Consider the following 20,940-nt stretch of genomic DNA (forward strand, 5'->3'; position numbering starts at 1 on the left):
GGAGGGCCGCGCGTTGCTTGGGTGCGGGCCGGACTGCGGGGCGAGCCGAAGGGAGCGTCCGTTCGTGGTAGAAGCGAACGCCGCTTCGTTGGCCCAAAAAGTGGCGGCGGGCGGCTGTCAACGGGACCCCGACGGGACCACGCGCGGCCACACATCGCCCCGCGGACACCGGCGGCGCCGAGCCGGGCCGGGCAGGGCCCGACCATCCCCGCCTCGACACCGGCAGGCAGGGGACAGGGACCCGCGGGTTGCGGACCCCGCGATCCAGCCCGTGCCGCGCCCCCCGTCCCCCCCCGCCCCCGTCCCGCACCTACCGCTGAACCGCGTCCCGGGGCTCCGCGCGGGGCGCACCTTTACCGGGCGAAGGCGACGGCCGGCGGCGCCCCGCGCCCTCGCGGCTCTATAAAGGGGCGCGGACGCCCCGTCCGGCGGCGGCGCGGTGCGGGGGGGCCACGGGGGGCGACGGCGGCGGAGGCGGCGATTGGCCGCGGCGCGCGGTGACGTGTGCGCGCGGTGCATAAGGCTGCGGCCGCGGGGCTGCCGGGAACATGCAGTGCGCCGAGCGCTGCCGGACGGCGCGGGCCGCGCGGGCAGCCCCGCTCCCCTCCGCGCTCCGGCCCCGCCGCGCCGCTGCGCCCCGCCGGGAGGCGCCCCAGTGCCGGCAGCGCCGGGAGATGCCGCGCGGGGACGCGGGGTAGCGCGGGGCACGCAGGTAGGAGCCGGGGAACGGCGGGGGACGGAGAGCGGCGGAGCCGGGAGCGGAGCGAACGGAGCGAACGGAGCCGGGAGCCGCGCTGAGCGACCCCCCCCACCCCCACCCCGCGCACGGACGGCGGCCCCGCTCCGCGCCGCTCGGGCCATGGCACCGCGGCTGCAGCAGCCTGCGCCCGTCTGACCGCGGGCGGCCCGATGCCCTGCGCCAGCGCTGTCCTCGTCTCGTCGTCTTTTTTGTTTCTTTTTTCTTTTTTTCTTCTTTTCCCTCCTTTGATTTCCGTTTGGGAAAAGCTGCACTTTGACTCCTGACTGCTCTACCTCAGACCTGAGAGAAAAAAACAAAACAAAACAAAAACTCATCGCTCTTCTCGGCGGTTCTTTTCATTCTCGCCGTTTGCATTTTATCTGAGCGCCGATTTCTGCGTCGCCGCGCGTCGGCCTCAGCCGGGCCGGGCCCGGGACCCGCGGCCCTGGGACAGCGACCGACCGAAGGCTTTTCTCCCTCCCGTCCTTTTCCTTCCGCTTTTCCAAGGCTTTTTTTTTTTCCTTTTTTATTCCCAATAATAATAATAATAACAACATACACACATAAAAAAAACCCACAAAACAAACCTACGCCGCCGTTGTCGTCTTTTTCTTTTTCTTTCGATTTTTCGCTTGCCATCTGGGACGCCGACACCCCACTCTCAGAAATAACCAAAGACAATGGTTCACTGTGCGGGCTGCAAAAGGCCAATCTTGGACCGGTTCTTGTTGAATGTACTGGACAGGGCTTGGCATGTGAAGTGTGTTCAGTGCTGTGAATGTAAATGCAATTTGACAGAGAAATGCTTTTCGCGAGAAGGCAAGCTTTACTGCAAAAACGACTTCTTTCGGTAAGTACCGCAACCGCCGCCCGGAGCCGCGGCTCTTTTCGATCCGTTTGCCATCTTTTCCCGTCTGTTTAGTTTTCCGCTCTCCACGGAGCCCTTTTCTCTCGGTGATGTCGGGCCGCGCTCCGACTCCCGGCTCTGCCCGCCCGCAGCTGCTCTTCCGAACCCACCCGGGGCTGCGCGGAGCGATGCCGGGACCGGGGCCGCGCCTCGGGGAGCCGCGCTGCGGGCAAGGCTGCGGGCCTGGGTCGGGGCCCGACCGTGGGAGCTCCCGGCAGGGCCGAGCCCCGCAGAGCCGCCGCGGAGCTCCGGTCCGGCAGTGCAGCGCGGAGCGGCCGCAGCCCACGGGCGGCCCCGCATCGCCCGCTGCTATCGCCCCGCCGAACTCCGCTCCCGTTTATGGGTGCCGGTATCGGGACGCGGAGGGGAAAGTCGCTCAGGCTCTGAGTTAATCTTGCCGGCATTTGCCTTCGGTCCCGATCACAGGGGTTGTGTTTTCTTTTATCGTTTTGCAAGGTGTAAGTCAGGCGGGCACTCGCTGGGATTAGAAAACGCTGGGTTGGATTTGTTTGGGTTTTTCGTTTGGTTTGGTTTTTTGTGTGTGTGTGTGCGCGCGCGTTTTTTATTTAATCACTGTGGTTTCGGTTTGGTTTTCGTTTATTTCGGTTCGGTTCCGAGGCCGCCGCTCTCCCGTCGGGGTGGGCGCACGGCACTGCCCGCTCGCTGCCCCCGCTCCTCCCCCGACCCGCCGCCTCTCCCCGCAGGTGTTTCGGGACCAAGTGTGCGGGCTGTGCCCAGGGCATCTCCCCCAGCGACCTGGTCCGCAGGGCGCGGAGCAAAGTGTTCCACTTGAACTGTTTTACGTGTATGATGTGCAACAAGCAGCTCTCCACCGGCGAGGAGCTCTATATCATAGACGAAAACAAGTTCGTCTGCAAAGAAGATTACCTAAATAACAGCAATACTGCCAAAGAAAACAGCCTGCATTCAGGTGAGGGAGTGCGGGGCGGCGGCTCTCCCTCTCCCGTCCCTTCCCTTCTCCCCCTGCCCGGTTCCCGCACCCCCTCTGACTGTCGGCCCTTCGCTGCCCGCAGCTACCACCGGCAGTGACCCCAGCCTGTCCCCCGACTCCCAAGACCCCTCCCAGGACGACGCCAAGGACTCGGAAAGCGCCAACGTGTCCGACAAGGAGACGGGCAGCAACGAGAACGACGACCAGAACCTGGGGGCCAAGCGGCGGGGGCCCCGCACCACCATCAAAGCCAAACAGCTAGAGACTCTGAAGGCCGCCTTCGCGGCCACCCCCAAACCCACGCGGCACATCAGGGAGCAGCTGGCGCAGGAGACCGGCCTCAACATGCGCGTCATCCAGGTACCGGGCGCGGGCTGTCCTCCCGGCCCCGCGGAGCTTGCACAGCCTGGGAGCGTCTAAACGGGGCCGCCGATGGCAGTGGAATTAATAAGCGGAGATGTGAGGGGTTAATGTATAAATAAGGATGACGATGCGCTGGAATTATTAAAAGGTTTATAAACCCGCAGCGCTGAGGGTAATGGGGGGTTAAAGGACCATTAAAGGCGAGGTTGGATGGGAGATGCTCGGAGCGGGAGCCGTCCCGTCGGGGCGCTGGGAAGGAGCGCGCTCGTTCCTGACACGCGCGTGGTTACCGGTACCGGTGCTGTGCCCGTGACCGACCCACCTTTCCTCCCACCCACAGGTATGGTTCCAGAACCGCCGCTCCAAGGAGCGCCGCATGAAGCAGCTGAGCGCGCTGGGCGCACGCCGGCACGCCTTCTTCCGCAGCCCGCGCAGGATGCGGCCGCTGGTGGACCGTCTGGAGCCCGGCGAGCTGCTCCCCAACGGGCCCTTCTCCTTCTACGGAGGTGGGTACGCTGCCGTCTCTCTCCGTCCGGTGCGCGGGTCGGTGCGGGCAGAGCGGCCGGGAACCGCGGCCGGTCGAACCGCAGCCGCCGGTCTCCCAGCCGCACACCGGGCCCGACTCGCAGCGGGCGCTGCCTCAGCCCGGGGCCGGCCGGCCGGGGTTCCCCGTCGCGGGCGTCGCGGTTCTCGGTCCCGGCCGCGCCGCTGCGCTGCTCGCGGTGCGTCTCGGTGCGCTGCTGCCGGTTGCGGTCCCGCAGCCCCGTACCCGCCGCGCCTCTCCTCCCCTCCGTTACGCTCGGGCGCTCGTCCTCCGCGCTACCGCCCGTGTTCTTCCCTTGCCGCCAGATTACCAGAGCGAGTACTACGGCCCCGGGGGCAACTACGAGTTCTTCCCGCAAGGCCCGCCCTCCTCGCAGGCGCAGACGCCGGTGGAGCTGCCGTTCGGGGCGGCGGGCGGACCGCCGGGCACGCCGCTGGGCGCGCTGGAGCACCCGCTGCCCGGGCACCACCCGCCCGGAGAGGCGCAGCGCTTCCCCGACATGCTGGCGCACCCCGCCGGGGACTCGCCCAGCCCCGAGCCCACCCTGCCCGGCTCCCTGCACTCCATGTCCGCGGAAGTGTTCGGCCCCAGTCCTCCGTTCTCCTCGATATCCGTCAACGGCGGTGCTAACTACGGCAATCACTTGTCACACCCACCAGAAATGAACGAAGCGGCTGTGTGGTAGCTTTAAGCGAACTGGGTCTAAGTAAGTGATGATCATCTAGTCTGCTTGTTGTTACGGTGTACAGAAATGAGTAAATCTAACATCTCTCCCGCCCTAAGACAATGTCACCTTGGGAACGAACTGCGCCCGGCGGCTCCGAGCGGAGCGCTGCTGCAGGGCGGGACGATCCCGGTGTGCGTCTGTCACAGACACGGGGACCTGCGTGTGCCATGACAAAGGAACTGGTGAAGCTGTACAGTAACGCGCTGCCGCGCCGTGGGATGGCGTTGAGTGTGATGACCCCGTCGGATGTCATCCCGAGAGCCACAATCCTTAAGAAACTCCTCATTTAAAAACAAAACAAAACAAAAAAACAAGGATTGAATGGCGGAAAGGTTGAAAAGAAAAGGGGGAAAAGCCGCAAGAGAACTCTGAGCGCTCCCGATAAGGATGGTTCTGGCGTTCCGCATTTGTTTGTTCATTTTTCTCTCTCAAAAGTTCAACCACGAGAAACTCTTTAGCTCCAGCCATTGCAGCCTGCTGAGTACCAGGTGGGACAACTTTTCTTTCTCCTTGTTTATTTTTGTTTCCTTTGTCGTTTGTTTGCTTGTGTTTGTTTGGTTGTTTGTTTGTTTTTCAGTTGTTGTTTTCTTCTTTTTTGTTTCCCTCCCCAAATAACGAATACTAAATGTTGAGCCCTTGGCACCACCACCACCACCACCGACTCTTCTACCTTCACAATGCTACACATACAAAACCTCCTCATCATAGCAAAGGTCACCAACGGACCTCTAAGGCGAATGACTTGAAAAGAAAAAAATATATATATACAAAAAAAAAAAAAAAACACAAAAAAATAACAAAAAACAAACGAACAGAAAGCATTCTACCTTCACAAAGAGAGCAAAGCGAAACGAAAAGACTCTATTGAACTAAAAACAGTCAACTGTTTACGTCTAACGTTAAATTCAGGAGCTCGATGTTTTACTAACAAAATCCTGTTTTAGGACCTCTTGTTCGAAAGCAAAATCTTTTGAGCAGCCAACCAAAATAGTTCCTTTTCTTTTCTGTAGATGTACAAAGCGATCGCAGGGCTTGTGGTTCACTGTGCTAGTTTGTCAAAGGTGTTGTTTACAGAAGGCAAAGAGAAACCCGCGAATCCCAGACCGTTGCCAAATAAAGGGAATCTATAGCACAAATACTGTCAGGTGCTCCGCACCAGCAACCCGGAGAGGCGTTTCCAAATGTCACAAGGTTAAAACCAGAACAGAACGAACATCTTTGCTAATTTTTAGTCCTGTTGAACATTCATGGAATTGTTAATATGACTTATATAGACCCACACAGGTTTTATTTTTGTGTCTTTAAAATGAAAGTCCAAAATATTTAAATTTTATGGTCAAATATGCAGTCGACAGCTGCTACTTTTTTCTTTATATATTAAATTTCTCATATGTCTTTTATTGTTCTAATAAACCTAAGCTTGTGTGACCTCCAGTGCATATTAGACCATTCACTGTATGAAAGAAAACATGTTGGATAAAATTTGTGCGTTTTTAATAAAATTAGAAAATGGGATGTTTAGATAATTGGTGCTTCATTGGGTGTCCGAGAAACCAAAAGAGCCCCGAGAGAGCCGTGCGTGCAGCTCAGTGCCTGCAGAGCCCAGCACTGCTGCCCCGCACGTTGCCCACCCGGCACGATGGGATGGAACCGGGCTGTGCTGAGAGGAAACACTGAGAGTGCTCATTAACACAAGTGTTTTATCAACAGCAAAAAGCTTGCAGATCCGTGTTTGTAATTGCTGAAAGGTAATTCTCTCTCTGTCTTTTCTTTGTTTTTTTCCTAATTGGATGGTCTGGGAAGCAGCAAATCCTCAGTGCCGCGGAGGTGGTTTTTTTATGTTATATTCTTGGAGCTGATAAGAAGTCAATTGTTTGATAGCGCGGTATTTGTGGAGCGCTCGGAAGGGTTTGGCAGGAGAAACACGCGGATTTTCTGGGACAGAAATGAACCCAATGAGGATTTCCCACAGCCCGATGCCGGGGCAGACGTGGCGGTTCCGTTATGGCTCGTTGCAGCAGTCTGAGGGCTCGGGTGCTGTTGGAGGGTTTGCTTCAGCTCGGCAGCATCGCTGCTCACTGCAACGCCTCGCACCCGCTGGGATAATGGGGTGGCACGGACAGTAATTGCGTATTTGCCTTCATCTCTCGGCTAATTGTGATTCCGTCGGGCTTCTGGTTTATTTTCTGTCGGCTCAGAAATTCGCTCCGAGGCGCAGATCTCCCCGCTCTCAGCACTTCAGTGCTTTCTTTCTTTGCTCTCAACTCGCAATGCTTTCAAGTTGTATGATCTGTAATTTCAGTGGCAGTTTTGCTCCCGATGCCGTTGCTGTGCCCCCGTCCGGGTGAAGCGACAGTTCATCTTCAACACAAAATGTCTTTCTATATATACATATATATATATGTATATATACTCTAAACATAAAAAACAACAGGGATCCATCCGTAGTGTTTCTAAACAACCAATTTATGAAAGGCAGGGGAGATTTCTTAACCTCGTGGCTCAGCGCCTGGCTCATCCATTTGCCTTTTGTATCCTTGCCCTGATTTTTCCCTCTGTTTTGCATTTACATGAGCATAGTGAGGGGTCATCTCTTCGTTACGAATTTTACTGATCCGAGCAAACGCTGTTTGTAAATACTGCTATTTGTGTTGCTGTTTTATTGTCCAATCAATTATTTTAAACGAGGATCTCATTGTGCAGAAATCACGCCTGCCAACTCATTTTTCCTTTTATTATTATTTTTTTTTCTTCCTTTTTTCTTCCTTTCTTCTTTTTTCCTTTCTTATTTTTTTCCTGCACCGAGGTGATTGTATGGTTTGTTCCATGCTAATTTAGGCAGAGCTGTGATGTGGTTCAGTTTAGGTCACCGGTTTCTAAAGGGACACAGGAGAGCATGCCTTGTTCCCCGCGTTGCCGCTCGCTCTCGGAGCAGCTCTGCCGTCACAAGGAGCCAACCCAGCATTGGTTCCCATGCCCAAAGCCAAACTTGTCCTTCAGAGCTCCTGGGATGCGGTGTGGAGGCCTCAGCCCTTTGCAGATTTGAATTGTGTGCTCTTCAGAGCGGAGCTGGGTGGTTCTGAAGACCCTAATCCAGCAACAATCGCACAGTCAAAACTCCCTTTGAAATCATTGTGGCGTCGGGTTCTTGTAAGTCCTTGTTTACAAGAGCGTTTCCATTGACTTCAGTAGCATTACTTGTGTGAATAGAGGGCTGCAGGAGAAGGCCCTCGGAACACATGTGCTGCTTGGAGGGGTTTTACGTGCCCGTATTAATCTTTTAACTGCGGTGAGGCGGCCGTGCCATGTACAGAGCTGTGTGTGTGCAATGTGCTTTCTAAAGTGTGCTCAGAATAATGGCTCTGATCTCTGATCTTTTCTCCCTCTGCTGCTTCTGGTTTCGGTGCCGTCCCCCTGCAGCAGAGTGTGATGCCGTGGGGCTGCTTGGTGCCCACATTGCAGAGCTGCCCTGAGGAGTGGGACGTCCTTTGGCATGGATGGGGCTCTCTGAAGGTTTTGCAATCCCCCATGTAGGGCTGTACTGCTTTATTAGGAAAAAAGGGCACTGGGAAGATATTGTGAGTATTATTCGCCTTGAGCTCATTTATTTGAAGGAGATACTTTGTGAGATAAAGCATCTTTCAAATGCCGTGGGTTCACAGCACTCAGCAGCACCGCTTTGGCACAGAGTGGCTGCGTTGTGCAGCGCTCCTCACTGCCCTCCGTGCTGCTGTCCTTCCCATTCCCGCTTTGCTCAGTGCCTGGCATGGGGTGCAGAAGGGGATTTGTAAAGCCGTGCACCCCAAGAGTAGGAATGTACTCAAAGTCTGATTCGCGGCCAAATGATGTATATTATTTTAGTGCGTGGATGTGTACCCAGGCGCTGAGTGACGGGTACCTGATACCAATCTATAAATAAATATAATTTACAAGTAACAGCGGTGATTTACATGCTCCTGCTATTCTAGGAAGTGGCCTGGAGTTTTTCCCCAAGCAAGAATGTTGTGTTTAAGCCTTGTATGCTTATACATACTAAATATAAGCAATCAGTCTGGCTTTCTGTTCCCACCCCAGCACACAGACTAGGGCATACTTTCCCCTCTGTTCAGCACAATCAGCTGCTGCGTATCTCTAGGGCCGGGGCAGATTCTGAAGGTGCTTTTATTTATGTCTGTGCTTCGTGTTCCAGATGACCACAAGATATTCTTGAAGTTCTAACTAAAATTAATGGAACCATTAAAGAAATATATTTTGAGTACGAATCCATGTGGGATTTCTGACGGCCTCTTTTGAAACGGTATTTGTTGTGCTTTCAGTCACAGACCCGGCTTACGATGCTGAGTTGCTTGTTGTCCAGAGAGCTCTCCATTCATTATGGCAGTGATGGGAAGAAGGGCAGCCCTGCGTTGTGTGGCTGCTGGGCAGGAGCTGTGTGCTGGCCGTACCACAGCCCCAGAAGGGCAATGTCACTGGCTGCAGCATGCTTACCTACCAGTTGTGTGTGCAATCCCTGAGCTGGCTGCATTGCTCCCATTGCACACATCGGGTTGGCCCTCTGTGTGCTGCTCCTTGGGGCGGAGGGGCATCGCTGGATGGAGCTCAGGGTTGTGTGTGTGCTTTGATGGTTCTCGGTGCACTCTTTCGGCAGCATTACTGGGAGCTGTGAGAACTAGATTGTTTTCCTGATTGGGTTTAGTGCTTCCTGCAGAATGGCTGCTGTTGGAGGCTGATGGTATCTCACCATGTTTGGCACTCACCACTCGGCTCTGTTAATGGGACGGCACTGCGGCGGTTTGAAGGCCGGAGCAGTGCGGGCTGTGCTGCAGGCAGACACAGAACTGCAGCCACATGTGTTGGATGTGGGGAGAGGTGGAGGGAGAACGTCAGGACAGAAGCTGCCCCGTGGGGTTGGGCTGTGTGTGCTGAGGTTCTGTGCTGCGCTCCTCTCTGTGCTCCAGAATGCATGTGCATGGTTCAGTCTGGGGGATCTCTCTGGGGCAAGAAATAGGTTTTTGCTCCATCTGAAAAGGTTTTGTGGCTGTCGCTGAGTTGCCTTAAAATTCCTGCCTGCTAGGAGCATCCTCAGTCCATGCGTCTAAGCGGGTAAGCTGTGTTCATCACATTTTGAGGTGTAAGAACAATTAAGAGTTGATCAGATCTTGGAAACGGTTGTGGTTTTTGATTGAATGATCATTAGGGATATTGGAAATACTCAAATAAAAACAAAGCTCGTGAATAAATTCATCCGTAAGTATAAACAAATATTTATAGGGAGATATTTTTATTACAGACGCCTGAGTTGGCTGTAATGTATTTCCTTGCAGCAGATGGGTTTGGTGTGCGCTCTTCCCTTCTTGCCCCCATCTCCTTCCTCTTCTTGTTCTCCTTTTTCGCTGACGAATTGAGTCACTGATACAAAGAGAACATCTCAGAACGAAACAGCGTGGCTAAAACGAGTAAAGGCCGAGTTGGAAAATTACATTGGCTTGCCAAAATGTAGGGAAGAGCAGCTCTGTGCTGGGGCACAAACCAACCTGGTGTGGGTCACAATCTGCTGCTGCCAATGCCACACAGTGCATGTCGGGGCTGCTGCTGTGTGGGTCCCCTGGAACCCAATGGGAACACTGGGATGGATCGCTGCTTTTCTTTGTTGGCGTATTTCAGGAATGCACTGAAAGAAAAAGGATCTCTGTGAATAAGGTGTGAGGGTAACTAACACAGACACAGCAGTGTGAGCCCTTCGCTGCCGGAGCTGCCTCCGAATCCAGCAGTTTCCTGGAAGGTGAAATGGTCCATCAATAGGTGGGAGAAATGGAAAGCTCTGCTCGTAGCAGCAAAAATCCCCGTGTTTGTGATGTGTGTGGGGTTTGTTCCCCTTTTAGCAAATAAGTGTGGAAATGAAAAGTAGAATGAAGAGGAAGCATGCTGGAGAAACGATGTCGGGTAGTTTGATGGCTCCTGCCTGGAGCTTCTAAGCAGGTGGAGGGCTGGGTGGGATGCACTGCCGTGTGGAAACAGGCTTTTGTGATGGTCTGAAATTAAAGGGTGTGGATATCGGGTTTGTCCAAAAAATGGTTGTGAACCAAATCCACAACAGCGTGATTTGAGGGCATGCAAACCAGGAATTAAAACCAGAGCCAGGCTCAATGACCCCACTGAGTGGAGGCAAAAAGAGAGAGAATGGACTGTACAGAAGGAGCCTGTGCTGGTGAAACATTTTAACAACTCCAGACTTCAATACCACAGATTCTGCTTGATGTCCTTATCTGAACTGGCTTCAAGAAGCCAACATTTTACTTACTAGGACTCACACAACTTGCTGTGTATTGCTTAGGAATTACACCGGGCACGTTCTGATTAAGCACTGCTAAATGCTGCCCTCCCTTTTTGAGGGGCTATTTATCATTTGTTGGGGTCGGAAACATCCCTTCTTCACTCCATGAAGTGCAGAGCTTTGAAAATGCAATTATGCATGGGGCAATGGCCAGTGGTTCTGTGGTTGGCTGAGTACGTCCCAGGAGCTGCTCAGGTAAGCATTTGTTTCTGCTCTTTCACTTCCTCTGGATTTATTTCTCCTCCCTTTGTTTGTAACGGCATCGTTTAGTCTGGAAACAACACGGCTGTGAACTTGGAGGGGGAAAAGAAAGCAGAAGCGAAGGCGGTTTGCACCTTCTGCTTTGGAAACGTCTGTAACATGTGCAAGAGCCTTAATTTCACAACACAGCAGCAACAGCAAACCCACCTCAGATATAATGCAGAGAATCAGAGCTGTCACTCAGACCATGAGAAAATAAATACAAAATAAAGTTGAAATGGATTCATAAATACTCGACTGCGTAAAATCCAGGGGTTTTGTTTGTGATGATAACGTGTGTTTCCAGTGAGCACTGGTTTTTTATATAACTCGAGATGCAGTCCTCATAGCAGCAGCCGGTACTACGGGTTCCTAAGGAGCCCAAGGGCACCGGAGAGGGGGGAAAAGGGGCGAATTGCCCCCCGGGCTCCTCCTGCGGGTGCCGTGCGGGCCGGCAGGGAGCAGGAGCCGCCGGGCCCGTAATTAATGATATTCCTCTGCCCTCTGTAGGACGAGCGGCTGCACTGAACGCTCCTGCTTCGGGGGAACCAACCTGGATCCCGGAGCCGCGGAGAAGCGCCGGGCTTGGCCTGTGCCTTCCTGTGCTCTAATTAGAATGCATGTCGGGATTAATCTTTGTAACATTCAGAAGCAGATAAGTAGGGAGGGCGAGCCGCGTGCTGGCAGGAAGGGGACGAGCGAACCGCCTGCTCGATGCAGTTGAACTTTGCAGCTTGCTGCTGACCCAGCGGTGCCATCCCAAACAAGGGGTCCCAACAGACCTCCTGGGGCCGTTCCTGTAGGGGTGGGAGACTGAAGCCCCCACCTGCAGCTCACGTTTGAGATGCCGATCTAGGTCCGTTCTCGCTCTCCACAAGACCTCCATCTATTCCCAGCACCGCCCTCTATTCCCAGCCACCATTTCCAGGTGACACGCTGTGTTTGGGGGCTGGGAGGGGGTTCCCGGCCTCTCACAGGGTCACTTATCCCACACTGCATTGCTGGGGTCCCCCCCGAAGCTGCAGGTGTGGGATGCGGCATAGCCGTGCCAGGTGTGGGCAGTGCCCTACAGCCCCCATTGCTCACATGGCAGCACTAGTGCAGGTGTGTGCTGATTGGGGGGGGGGGAAGAAAAGTAGTATTTTGAGTTATATAAGACAGCTGTGCTGGAAGAGCCCATCATTCTCGTGCCTTCCAGCTCTGCAGCACTCAGCACATATGAATTCTCATGACAGCAGCGTTCTCCCCGTTGTAGCGATGGAGGCGGGACAGCCCGGTGCCGCCGGGGGGGGCTGGGATGGTGGATTTCGGTTCTTTTATGGCGGTTGTTTCCGCTCGAACCACCGCGCGGACTTTAACGCAGACAAAGAACGAGGCGCCGGACACGGCACCGCCACGCGCGGAGACCACGCCCCCATCTGAGACCACGCCCACAATATGACCACGCCCCATTTGTGACCACGCCTCCAATCGAGACCACGCCCCTTCTGGGTACCGCGCTCCTCCAGACCCCGCCCCCATCCGCCCTGGAAGATGGCGGCGCCCTTAGCGCAGCAGCTGGAGGAGCTGCTCAACCCCCGGCCCGACCTGCGCGACCCCGAGGATGACGCGGAGGAAGGTGAGAGGGGTCGGAGGAGGGATCCGTGTGGGCTGGAGGCGGGCCGGGGCAGGCTGGGGGGGGCTGCCGGCCTGCGGGCCTGCCGGCCGGGGCTGCACGTGGCGTGCGTGGAGCCGCCGCCGTGGGTGCTGGGGGGGGTTCGGGCCGGTGTGCGGCCCCGCTGTGCCCCGGGGTGTCGAGCCCCGGGCGGCCACACGGCTCTGCCCGCGGCCACGCGGCGCTCCTCGAGCTCAGGGTCCGGCCGTGGCTCCGCGGGTTCCGCTGCAGGCCGGGCCGGGAGGGGAAACTTGTAGCGAAGCGGTCCGTGAGGCGCCACACGGAGCGCCACGGCGGCCCGGTGGGCCCCAATGAGCGTCTGCGACCCTTCGGGTGCGAAAGGCGGAGCCGGCGGGTGGGAGAAGCGGCGCTGCGGCACCGCGCGGGGATCGGAGAGGTACGAAGTAATAATGACAGCGCGGTTATTTGCTCTCTTTAGCCGACCTGAAACGTTCGTGTCTCTGTGTGAGTCGGGTTTATGGGAAGAGGCCGAAGTGCGTCTGAATCGCAGTTTTCCTCTTTGCCTCATTAGATACGGAGTATATGAAGGCATTCGGTGCTGCCGAGTCCTGCAGCCCAGGGACTGCGCTGTTTCCAAAGCACCCCATGAAGTTCAGGGCTCTGTGGAAGGGCTGCGATGGGCTTCACCTGCACACACCTTGCTGTGTGCTCCCCAAAAAGAGGAGGAGATGGGGAAGAAGGTGTGAATGTGGGCAGTGTTCACTCAAAATAAAGCATTGCCATCCAACTCACCTTTACAGCCCGTTTGCCATGGAGGAGGATGGCTGCTTTCCTTTACAGCCTGTTTGCCATGGAGGAGGATGGCTGCTTTCCTTTACAGCCTGTTTGCCATGGAGGAGGATGGCTGCTTTCCTTTACAGCCTGTTTGCCATGGAGGAGGATGGCTGCTTTCTGTAGCTGCTCCTGGCCTGAAATTCAGTTTGTTTTTTGTTTCTTTTCTTACAGCCACAGTTGCTAAAGTGATCGACAGGTTTGAGGATGATGCTGCAGATGAAGTTTTACCTGTTGGTAACATACGGAGAAATGCTTCGGCCTCCCTCTTAGAAGCTGATAAAAGGTACAGTGGAAAAGCAACATCTCGGAAAGCCTTGCAGGAAGAGCTGTGGGGAGATGCTCTGTCTGAAGAAGGATCTGGTAAGAAATCTTATTTCTTTATGCTTTTAGTTAGGCTACTTATAACTTTGACATGCTAGACCAAAGGAGGACCATCTCAACTGAGATGTGAAGCTTTAAGTCCTTGTCAGAGGTTTGTAAACAGGTAGAAATAAGCTGGGCATCTTTTTGAGGTGCCTTCCTGAAATTCAGGCCACGTTTTTTGATCTGAAGGGAAAGGAAATCCCCCAAGAGGTCTGCTTCTACGGGAGGAGGAGCTGTGAATATCTTTGAGGTGAGGCTCAGCCAAGCCCTGGCTGAATGCTGTGTGAAGGGAAAGAAGTAGTTGCCGCTTTAAGGCCAATATATCTCAAGGACTGCAGTCGTATCTCATTTTAAAGAGAGATACATAAAGCAAATTGTGAACACCCTGTTTGATTACCATGTCACTAATTATTGTTATAGAAGATAAGAGCTGAGATCTTTTCCTGGGTAGAGACTCATTTATTTATTTATCATTAATTGGTCAACACAAAAAATAAAACCAAGTTTGGTGCTCAGATCAGTAGCCATTGCTGATGCATGCAGCAGAGTGACATGTTTTTCTCTTTGAATTAATAGCTGAAGAAGCCCTAGATGAGTGGTACAGCGGCAGTGAAGATTCAGAAGACAATGGCAGTGTGGGCAGTAAAACAGAGGAGCAACCCAGCAGTGCTGGCAGTGACCAGGAGGATAACCTGGAAGATGATGGGAGGGATTCCTCTGCCAAAGCACCAAAGTTCAGTTTCCAGGATGTCACAGACTTTGAGAAATTTGCAGAGGGGATGGATGATGTTGGGAGCAGTGATGGAGAAGATGAAGATGATGCCAGCATGGAAGAAGGAAGCGATGATGAGAAATACGAGGGGGAAAACCATGACCACGTAAAAGACATCACTGACAACGAGGATGATGGGGGGGTGATGACATTCTCCAAAGGCCAAGCGAGCGATGAAGTGGAAAAAGGCAAAGCGGTGAAGAATCAGCTAGGTTAGTGCATGTTTGCTGTGTGTTTTGATGGGATTCACCTTGCTGACACTACAGACGCTGCCCGTGATAGGAGACACTGCAGCATGTTAACTTGCTGCTGGTGCAGTGCGTGTGCAAGCTGCAGCAGCCCATGTCGTTTGCAGATGTTGCACTAAATGTGCTATGAAATGTGCTATGCATGCTGATGTCACTGCTCCTATAAAATCTCATATTATGGAGTATATTTCTCTGCTGGCTGAATGGAACCCACACTGAATATACTTGTAGTTTGGGTGGGTAGGGGGTCTATACACTGTTAGTTCTGTGCTGTGGTGCTGTCTGCTTCAAGTGCTGAAGTTTCTTCCAGTCTATTCAGTCAAATTACCAGTGTCCATTTACAAGTTATTCTTCTAGCCTGTGAAGCAGAGTTTGTGTGGTTCTCAAGGTTGCAGTCAGGATCACAGACAGGATGGGGAAGGAGCAAGTGCTTTGGCTTGTGAAATAACTTCTTTTTTTCCCCCCTTCCTCTTACGAAGCACTGTGGGATCACATCTTGGAAGGCAGAATCAAGATGCAGAAGGCACTTGTAATAGCCAACCGGCTTCCTCAGCCAGATACTTTCCCCCTCTTCAGAAAGGAAGGTGGACAGGAATTCGACAATGCTGTGGAGAGCTGTAAGAATTCTTTTAATTTCTTACTTTGCATGGTGTCTGCTGTAGCCAGTGTGTTTTTTATCTGTGTGAGAGAGTGTTAATAGGAAAGTGAGGCCTTTGAGCCACATATGTTTGTAGTATTAGCTGTTAGTTTATATTGCCTCAGTCATTAGTGTATGGGAACTGCGGATGTCTGTGTATGTCTAACTGATCTCTGATGGCCTGTGTTGTCTCTTACGTGATGTTGGTGAGCCTCAGCTTGGGTCCTGCTGCTGTTGCTGCTTTGTGTGGGTATTGAAGTTCATTCATCTCTTCTGTACTGCATCTTAGAAGTAACTGGCTTGGTTATTGCTGCTTGGTGTGGAGCTGGGATGCTTCTTTGTCCTGAGACACTGTGTAGATAGCAGTTCTGTGCTGGGTCTGTGATTGCAGTGATTTGTCCTAACCAGGAGTAATGCAGCACAAAAGGAAGGGCCTGTGCTGTCAAAGCAACAGCAAATATCACTTCAGGTTGGAGCTGCTTCAGATGTTTGGCTTTTAGGATCGTTGTTAATGATTCTGATCTGATGAGACTTGTAGTAGATTCTCAAACATGGTAAGTAAAATCTACGTGCTCCAGCTGATAAACACAAGGTGCTCAACTTCATCTGTTTAATTTATTAATGCTTCAGCTTGTATGTGCAGCACTGATACCTGCGTGCTTGAGAAACTTTGACTTAGGCTGGCATGAGTTACCTTAGAACTACATCAAGAACTTTTGCCATGATCCAACCTGACTGTGGGCTTTACCCCTATGCCAGGGTTTGACTATTATCTTCCAGCGCACACCTGACCTGAGCATGTAGCTAATCAGCTTATTTGGAGTTAGAGCAGGTGAGACTCCTTGTTTTAAAGTTAGCTCAGCCTCTTTAAATGAAGTGATTAAGGAAAAGAAGGCGAACTCCCAGCAATACTAAGCTGACCTTTCAGTGAAATGCATGTTATTAATGTGTTTAATGAGATGCATTACAAACTGCACTGAGCACCATGTTTCATTACAGGTCTAAAATGTAATATCATTAAAGACCTTTAACAGAAACAATGGTTGACATTTTGATATTCCCCATAAGCAAAATAGATCCAAGAACACGTGGTGTAATACCATGCACAGTATGGCAGAGAGGTTAATCTGCCAGTTGTCCAGTACATTAAAGAAAAATCTGCTGTTAATAGCTGCTCTGTGATTCCCTGCCCACCCTGTTTTCATCATCCAGCTAGGAAAGTTTGCAGCAGTTTGCTCTGCTGTGCTGATGAGCTGCGTTCAGGTTCCACGTGGAGTGGGGAGACAGCAGAACAATCCAGCTGGGTTGACCTTGGTGACCTTAGCAGGGGGCATGTTCAGGCTCATGGGTGGGAAGTGTGGAGCTTAGGAACACTGCGATGCTGCTCTGTTTGTTTAGCATTTGCTGGTGTTCTCTATGGGACGAAGTTTACATTTCTTAATGTATCTTTTAAATACAGTCTGTAATTGTACAGTAAAGTAGGTTACAGCAGTTGTTCGTTCTGATCTGCACTGTTGTCCGAGCAGATATTTCTCTATTCTGCAGAGGTGCTCTTACCAGAAGTTGGGAAGTGCCAAGCATGAAACATAAGGCACAAATTTGTATGCTCACATCTTAGGAGAGTCTGGGAGTGCAGTGGGTGACAGCGACCCATTTCTCTTCCACTTGGTGGTGCTGGGCCCCATGAGAGGGATTTGGGACATCCCAGCAAGGGGTTTACCCAGCACATCTGAGCTGTGGCATGGTTTCTGTTAGGGAGCTCATGCGCCTGGGTGACAGCACTGTGAAGCCTTAGTTTCAGTGAGTGAAATGAGGTCAATTAAAAAGAAGATGCATATACTGTAATTTATTTAAAGCCTTTCTTGAAGTGATGGACCTTGGTTTAGAAGGGCAGTCTCACTTTCCATCAGTCAGCTTCCAGAAGGAGCTCTGACTGAGGTCTGGTGGGTTCTATACAATTCAGCTTCCATACAAATAAACTTCTAGAAATTCAATTCTGTACAAATAAACTCCTAGAAACTCAATTCTAAGCAGTGAGGTGGTGGGCTGGGTGTGCGCTTCTGCCCTCCTGCGTTCTCCTCTCAGTTGTTATCAGCCTGTGGGCAGGAGCCCAATCTCCAGACAGGAAAAAAAAAATGAAAGAATTGGGCATGAGAAGGTTTAAAGATGAATCTTTTTATCATGGGTTTAAGGCAAGGCTTTGTGAATGCTGAACGTTGAGCTTGTTCCGTTGCACGTAACGTGCTTCAGACTTGGATGGGATTTGAGATAATCATGACATTGACGCTGTTTTGGAATGGATGATCCTCTCCTTTCAGGGAAGCCTCAGCAATTCCTTCCAAATCCACCAAATAAATCTGGCATGTTTTCATGATCTTCTCTGAATGAGAGGAAATGATCTGGTGTGTGAAGCTGCACGAAGCAGTGCTGCCCGAAGTCCCGGCTCTGTATTAGGAGTGCTGCAGGCTCTGGGCACCCAGTTCCCTCGCACCTCTTTCAGAGCTTCCCTAGCAAGCTTTTGGTGTTACCCAAAGCCCTTCCTTTGTTTGTGAAGATTCTGCTCCTTGCTCGTAGGAAGGATGAGTTTGCTGAGGTGGAAAACAGCCCTCCTCTATTTGCCTTGCTGCTGTGTCCCACTTGTGACAGCTCTTTGTGCAGCTGGTGGTGGCAGCGAGGCTCCCCAGGGACCGACTGACGGTGTTAAAGAGCAGGCAGCAATGATCTGTGTGCTTTTGCAGTTTTACAGCCAAGTCTGAGCAAAAATGGTAAGGTCACATGCGTTTCCCAAATTCTGAGTTGCATTTAGGCAAAACTCAAGTGTTTTAACTTCTTAATTTTGTAATCTTTTATGGGGGGGAAAAAATGTAATACTAAAAATGATACTATGTACCTCGGATGATCTTGGATTCCCGAGATCTCAGGTTCTGGTGGATGATTTACTACAAAATTGCTTATAAATTGAGGTAGAAAATGTTTTGCAGACCTGGCAGCTTTCAGGCTTCACACCCATTTGTCACCCAGCATTTCCCTTTGTGTATAGAACAAGAATTAATTAGGCTGCACTGCAGGAAAAGTTTATGGCCATAATTTATATAGGTTGAATTCCTCTTTAAAGAGACAGCATTGCTTTGTTTGCACCGTGTTACGTTTTCTTTTTTTTCCTAATCTTTAATTATATCCCAGTTTCTTTTTTTTTCCAATCCTCCTTTTTACCTACACATTGCAGGCTGTGCTCCTGGAGCTCGTGTTTCTTCCTGCTTTGCATCTATGGAGAAAGTCAGAGAGGTCTCTTAATACCAAAACCACGGCGGCTGCGCTCTGAAGGCAGTGCAGATTGTGAATGCACTGCACATGTGAGCTCCCACAGCTTGTGCTTGTGAGGTGCTGCTGCCCGGGGCGGTCTGTTTCTCCAAGATACGTTTGTATTCTCTCTCACCGTATCTCCTAGTCTGGTCCAGGGCTTGAGATGTTGCCTCCGTTTGGGGTCTTGCACGTTCAATTAATGTTTTTCATAATCAATGCAAGTCAGAATTTGCAATCTGCTCCTGATTTGCACATTAAAGAGACCCATTAATTAAAAATTCCAATCCCTGGCATGTTCCCGCAGGATCCTTGCATTATTTACATAGAAAAAGAGTGCAAGGTGCAAGTTTCTGTGCTGTGTCTCTGCGCAGATTGCATGCTTGCCATTCATGTTTCTGTGTATGCTTTCAGGGAGGAGGAAGGCTGGAAGTAGATGTGAAAATGGCACAAAAATTACCTCAAGGGCAGGAAGGAGTCGGGGCAGAGGTGGAAGCCACGCTGGTGAAACCATATCCAGTGTCAGGAATTAAACAGTGCCTGAGGTTTGGGGCTCTTATTCAGTAACAAAAAGCCAATACTAGCTGTGCGGAGGGGGGCAAGCGGAGCTGTAGACAAGATCTCTTGCTCTCAGTGAGGGCCGGGAGCTGGGGTTCCTTGTAGGGTCCTGCAGCTTTGTTCTTGCTGCTGTAACTCCTTTCGCTTTACAGTCCTGGTTAAAAATACCTGGGGATGTGACAGTGATGCTTTTGTGCCTCTCAAACAATGATGGGGATAGCACGTTATTTTCAATCTTAAGTTGGAGAGAAAGGTAGGTAAGAACATACCGTACAAGATCCTGTGGGTCTTATAGCTGTCGAGATGCTGATGCATACTGGAAGGATTACAGATGATAATAGTTGTGTATTTTTTCATATGCCCGTCCTTTCACTTTCCTGCTGTTAGGCAGCTCCCTGAAATGGGAACTGCCGGCTGAATGTTGCCATTGTTTTTGACTTTGGCTTTGTCTGTCAGTGGGTTGGGAGGAAATACTGGACTGTGGGTTTCCTCAGTGTGAGTCCTGGAGAAGTGGGAGGACACAGCTGGAAAGCAGGCAGGGTCTGAGAGAGTGGGTTGTCCTCATGAGAGGAGCAGAAGTGGTGACAGCACATCTTAACTCTTATCTACGCTTTGAGTAACCCCTGCACAGCCTTGCAAAGATCGGTGACCAGTAAGAAACTAAATCTGAATGAAGTGAGTTGGATTAAAAATATATAGAAGGAAAAAAACAACAACAGATGAAACTCTCCCTGTGCTTGCAAGGCTGTCATCCCCAAAGCTGCCTGGGTTATTAATGTGTTAATGGAGCAGCAGCTCCTCCTGGCAGCTGCCTGAGCTGCTCAGCACTGCACCTCAGCTGCTCCTAATATTTACAGCATTGCATCCAGCTTCAGAATTCTGCTGGAACTTGTGTATCTCTTCCCAACTCGCGGTGATATTTGAGCTTTGATTTGTGTTGTCTGTAGTCAACTTTATCTTCTTTGTCTGGTCTCGATGGTGTTACATCGTGACACTCAGCCAGGGGTGTTTTCTCTGGCCATGAGCTTGTGGAATCGTGCCCCTGCACAGCTCCAGTGCTCCTTGTGCTCAGGGGCAGTGCATACGTCAGCCTTGTCTCCTCATCCTTAGGGCACTGGTTGGTATGGGTATCCCCACCAGTATCTCTCCAAAAGAGCACTGTGGCACATTTACACACAGAGATGAGCATTGAGGTTGCTCTGCTGGGTGGCAGGCAGTGCTTCAAAGCACCTTGGTAAGTTATTCCCTGAAGGTGTTATGTGTCAGATGTAGCAAGCCAATGGTTACTATTTAATTATACTTTATTGAGAAGTAAAGCTTTAAGGTGCACTAACAAAACTTGGTGGTGCTCTCCTAGAGCTGCACAGGGTGATCTGGGAACCTCTGGGAAACGGAGGTGCTGGTTTATTTGTTCTTGTTACAGTGTTGTTGTTCGGTCCAAACATTTCACCTCCCTTAGAAGTGCCTCCTTTTCTGGAGTGAAGTGAGGTTACATTTGTAGTGGGTACAAAGGGCTTTGATGGCCCCGGAGCTCCATGGTCCTTGATAACTATGGCCTGTGTTGGAACCCTGTTATACAGGGTTGTTTTGCTGCTCCAGTGACAGCTATCTGGCTTGCGACTGAGCAGAGCCCATTGATGGAGAAGGCCTCTGAATGATGAGATTGAGAATCTTGTGTTCAAGACAGTGAGAAAGATTCAGTCTGCTTTCTCTTTAGTTTATCTCATGTTCGCAATGATTCCCCACCTTTAAAACATATGTGTTTTTATTCAGCATCCATGTAAGTCATGTGCAATAAGCTGATTAA

The 20,940-nt window shown here is 51.6% G+C and overlaps 2 protein-coding genes across 4 annotated transcripts in view; both read left to right on the forward strand.

Annotated features, from left to right (window-relative positions):
• The first annotated feature begins 687 nt into the window (after positions 1-687).
• On the forward strand, positions 688-8,485 carry LHX1 (LIM homeobox 1). Of its 3 annotated transcripts, none has more exons than XR_011905614.1 (6): positions 688-1,589; positions 2,351-2,577; positions 2,681-2,958; positions 3,302-3,467; positions 3,811-4,720; positions 8,422-8,485. XR_011905614.1 is itself a non-coding variant. In XM_072353498.1 (5 exons), the coding sequence occupies exons 1-5, from the start codon at positions 1,420-1,422 to the stop codon at positions 4,188-4,190; spliced, it is 1,221 nt and encodes a 406-aa protein (XP_072209599.1). In that variant the 5' UTR covers positions 688-1,419; the 3' UTR covers positions 4,191-5,040. The 3 variants fall into 3 exon arrangements, 1 of the variants encoding a protein (XP_072209599.1); XR_011905613.1 differs by lacking the exon at positions 8,422-8,485 and adding an exon at positions 5,243-5,721; XM_072353498.1 differs by lacking the exon at positions 8,422-8,485 and having other exon boundaries at positions 3,811-5,040.
• Positions 8,486-12,264: 3,779 nt separating this feature from the next.
• AATF (apoptosis antagonizing transcription factor) overlaps positions 12,265-20,940 on the forward strand; it is a 41,805-nt gene continuing 33,129 nt past the window's right edge. The window contains exons 1-4 of the mRNA XM_072353683.1: positions 12,265-12,424; positions 13,427-13,615; positions 14,195-14,602; positions 15,118-15,255. Coding sequence (XP_072209784.1) covers positions 12,340-12,424; positions 13,427-13,615; positions 14,195-14,602; positions 15,118-15,255 — 820 coding nt within the window. The 5' untranslated portion in view covers positions 12,265-12,339. The remainder of the gene's footprint in view (positions 12,425-13,426; positions 13,616-14,194; positions 14,603-15,117; positions 15,256-20,940) is intronic.

This window comes from Excalfactoria chinensis, chromosome 19 (genome assembly GCF_039878825.1).
Source record: "Excalfactoria chinensis isolate bCotChi1 chromosome 19, bCotChi1.hap2, whole genome shotgun sequence".
Classification (NCBI taxonomy): Eukaryota; Metazoa; Chordata; class Aves; order Galliformes; family Phasianidae; genus Excalfactoria; species Excalfactoria chinensis.